Source organism: Myotis lucifugus, unplaced genomic scaffold (genome assembly GCF_000147115.1).
Source record: "Myotis lucifugus unplaced genomic scaffold, Myoluc2.0 scaffold_49, whole genome shotgun sequence".
Taxonomy (NCBI): Eukaryota; Metazoa; Chordata; class Mammalia; order Chiroptera; family Vespertilionidae; genus Myotis; species Myotis lucifugus.
The window spans coordinates 4,395,857-4,398,420 of NW_005871097.1; the positions used below are offsets into that span (position 1 = coordinate 4,395,857).

The following is a 2,564-nucleotide window of genomic DNA, read 5'->3' on the forward strand; positions in this document are numbered from 1 at the left end:
CTTCCATTGGCGATCTTCACGGGCCGGCAGCAAGCTTTGCGGAACCAGTCACGGGTTTGGTGGGGGGCTCGTGGAGCAGTCGTGGGGTTCATGGAGCATCCTGGGGGCGGGGAGCTTCACATAGCATCACAGGGCACCAGAGGCCATGAATGGAGGCCAGGCTAGGCCTAGGAACCCTAACCGCACATGATTTCATATATATATATGCGTAATAGAGGCCCAGTGTATGAAACTCATGCACTTGGGTTGTGGGAGGCCTCTCAGCCTGGCCTGTGCCCTCTTGCAGTCTGGGAGCCCTTGGCGGATGTCCAACTGCCGGCTTAGGCCTGCTCCCTGCCTAAGCCGTCAGTCGGACATCCTTACCACTGCAGCTGCGCTCGCCAGCCATGAGCTAGGCTTCTGGCTGAGCCATGCTCCCCCTGTGGGAGTGCACTGACCACCAGGGGGCAGCTCCTGTGTTGAGTGTCTGCCTCCTGGTGGTCAGTGCACGTTATAGCGACCGGTCTTTCTGCTGTTCAGTCGATTTGCATATTACCCTTTTATTATATAGGATATATAATATATCTTTATTGATTTTAGAGAGTAAGGGAGAGGAAGAGAGAGATAGAAACATCAGTGAGAGGGAATCATTGATTGGCTGCCTTCTGCACATTGGACCTAGCCCACAGCCCAGGCATGTGCCCTTGACCCAGAATCAAAAGCTAGGACGCTTCAGTCCGCAGGCCGATGCTCTATCCACTGAGCAAAACTGGCTAGGGATATATGTATATTTTAATTTAAAAAAATGGAGTTTAAGAGCCCAAAGATATGTCCATACCACTTCCCAAAGACACGGAGGTGGGGACCTTGTTGGCCTTGGTCGACACAGGGTGGCGGAGTCGTGTGATCATGCCTGCAACAGAATCAGCATCATGTTATCACATCACATCACATCACATCACATCACATCACATCACATCACATCACATCACATCACTTCACACATCTGATTATACTCCCTCCAGAGCAGCTGGAAAAGCAGAGTTCAGGATGGTGATATGCAGAGAATGAATCTCTTCTGTTCATAGTCATCCTGTAGTTGTATCAGTTTGCTTGACTTGACCAATTAGCTCAATGTACAGCAAAAATTAAAAGAATAAAACCACTTTATGTCATCTTGAAAATCCCATCAAAGTGAGTGACTTGATAGAGTTTTTCATTTAAAAAATTTCCATTTATATGTTGCTATCTTTTTATAGTCATATATTTAAATATGTATAAACACAGTACACACATTTGTTAAAAAAATCAAACAGTGCAGAGGGGTACAAAATAAAAAGTAAACCACTTGACTTGAAAAAATTAAACTGTCAAGTCATTTTAGTTGTTTACATCAAGTTATGATAAAACTGGGTTAAAATAATCAAAGTATTTATAGTGGCTTGAGAGAACACATTCAAAAATATATGCTTGTTGCTTTAGTTGTGTGAGGCTTTCCAAGTCCTAGAAACTGTCACAGGTGTTCTTTTTCTCTCCTTCCTTTTTCTGTATTTATTTACTTTTTATATGAGTGGTCCTCAAATGTTTTAAATCTTACACTTTCAATTATAAAAAAAATATTAGTACATTCCTCCAAAATATGTATATACACAGTTGCTGCTGTATTGATACATTATGTGAATCATAGTGTCCTCACAAATAGAAAAGTTAAGAGAATGAGATTTTAAAAACCAATCTAAATAAACATTTTACTGTTTTGTTTTTTTTCTTATACCCTGTGGGGTTGCTTGTGCATGCTCTGGAGAGGAATCATCGCACTTGGAGGTGTCTATATAATCCCTTGCCAAGGATCCTTTGGAGGCACTACAGGTTAAAACAAACAATTGATGAAACTGGGACAAAAGAAAAAGTCAAGCAGGAACCAAAATTACAGCGAGGAGTGAGTCCAATTCACTTAATGTGCATGTAATCAGGTTAGGTAGAGTTGCACGATTCGACTCTGAGCCCACAGCTTATTACTCACTGTTGGAAATTCATCCAAGCACTGCCTCTAAGTGGCACTAGTCTTGAAAAGACATTTAGAGGGATTTATTTTTTTAAAACTTTTTTCTACATTTATTGAGATGTTACTTACATATAACATATATAACTGTAAGGTGTATAATGTGATGATTTGGTACATGTATGTATTGTGAAATGTTTTCTACAATTAGGTTAGTTAACACTTCCATTAGGAGGGATTTCTATATACAGTTTTGCTAGTCAATCAGGCACAATTTGGTGAAGATGTGTTGGTGAAGATGTATTGGTGAAGATGAAGGCTGTTGCTGTTGGTGGGAGTGTACATTTCTGAAAAGCATTTGAAAATCTTTAAATTTTAAACTTTCTTAACCATTATCTCAGAAATTACCTTTCTAGGGAATTTGGCTACAGAAACACTGTGAAACATAGTTGCACCGAGCTATGTTGGCAGGACTGCACTGAAATATTAATTGTAATGGGAAAATAGTGCATATGATCCAACTGTTAATCAATATAGGGTTAGGTGAATATCTTTATATATATATATATATATATATATATAT

General features: G+C 40.0%; 1 protein-coding gene across 1 annotated transcript in view; it reads right to left on the reverse strand.

Moving 5' to 3' along the window:
- The window catches only part of BMX (BMX non-receptor tyrosine kinase), a 46,008-nt gene that overhangs the window by 15,079 nt on the left and 28,365 nt on the right, over nucleotides 1-2,564 (reverse strand). Inside the window, exon 13 of the mRNA XM_006088579.3 lies at nucleotides 818-892. Coding sequence (XP_006088641.1) covers nucleotides 818-892 — 75 coding nt within the window. The remainder of the gene's footprint in view (nucleotides 1-817; nucleotides 893-2,564) is intronic.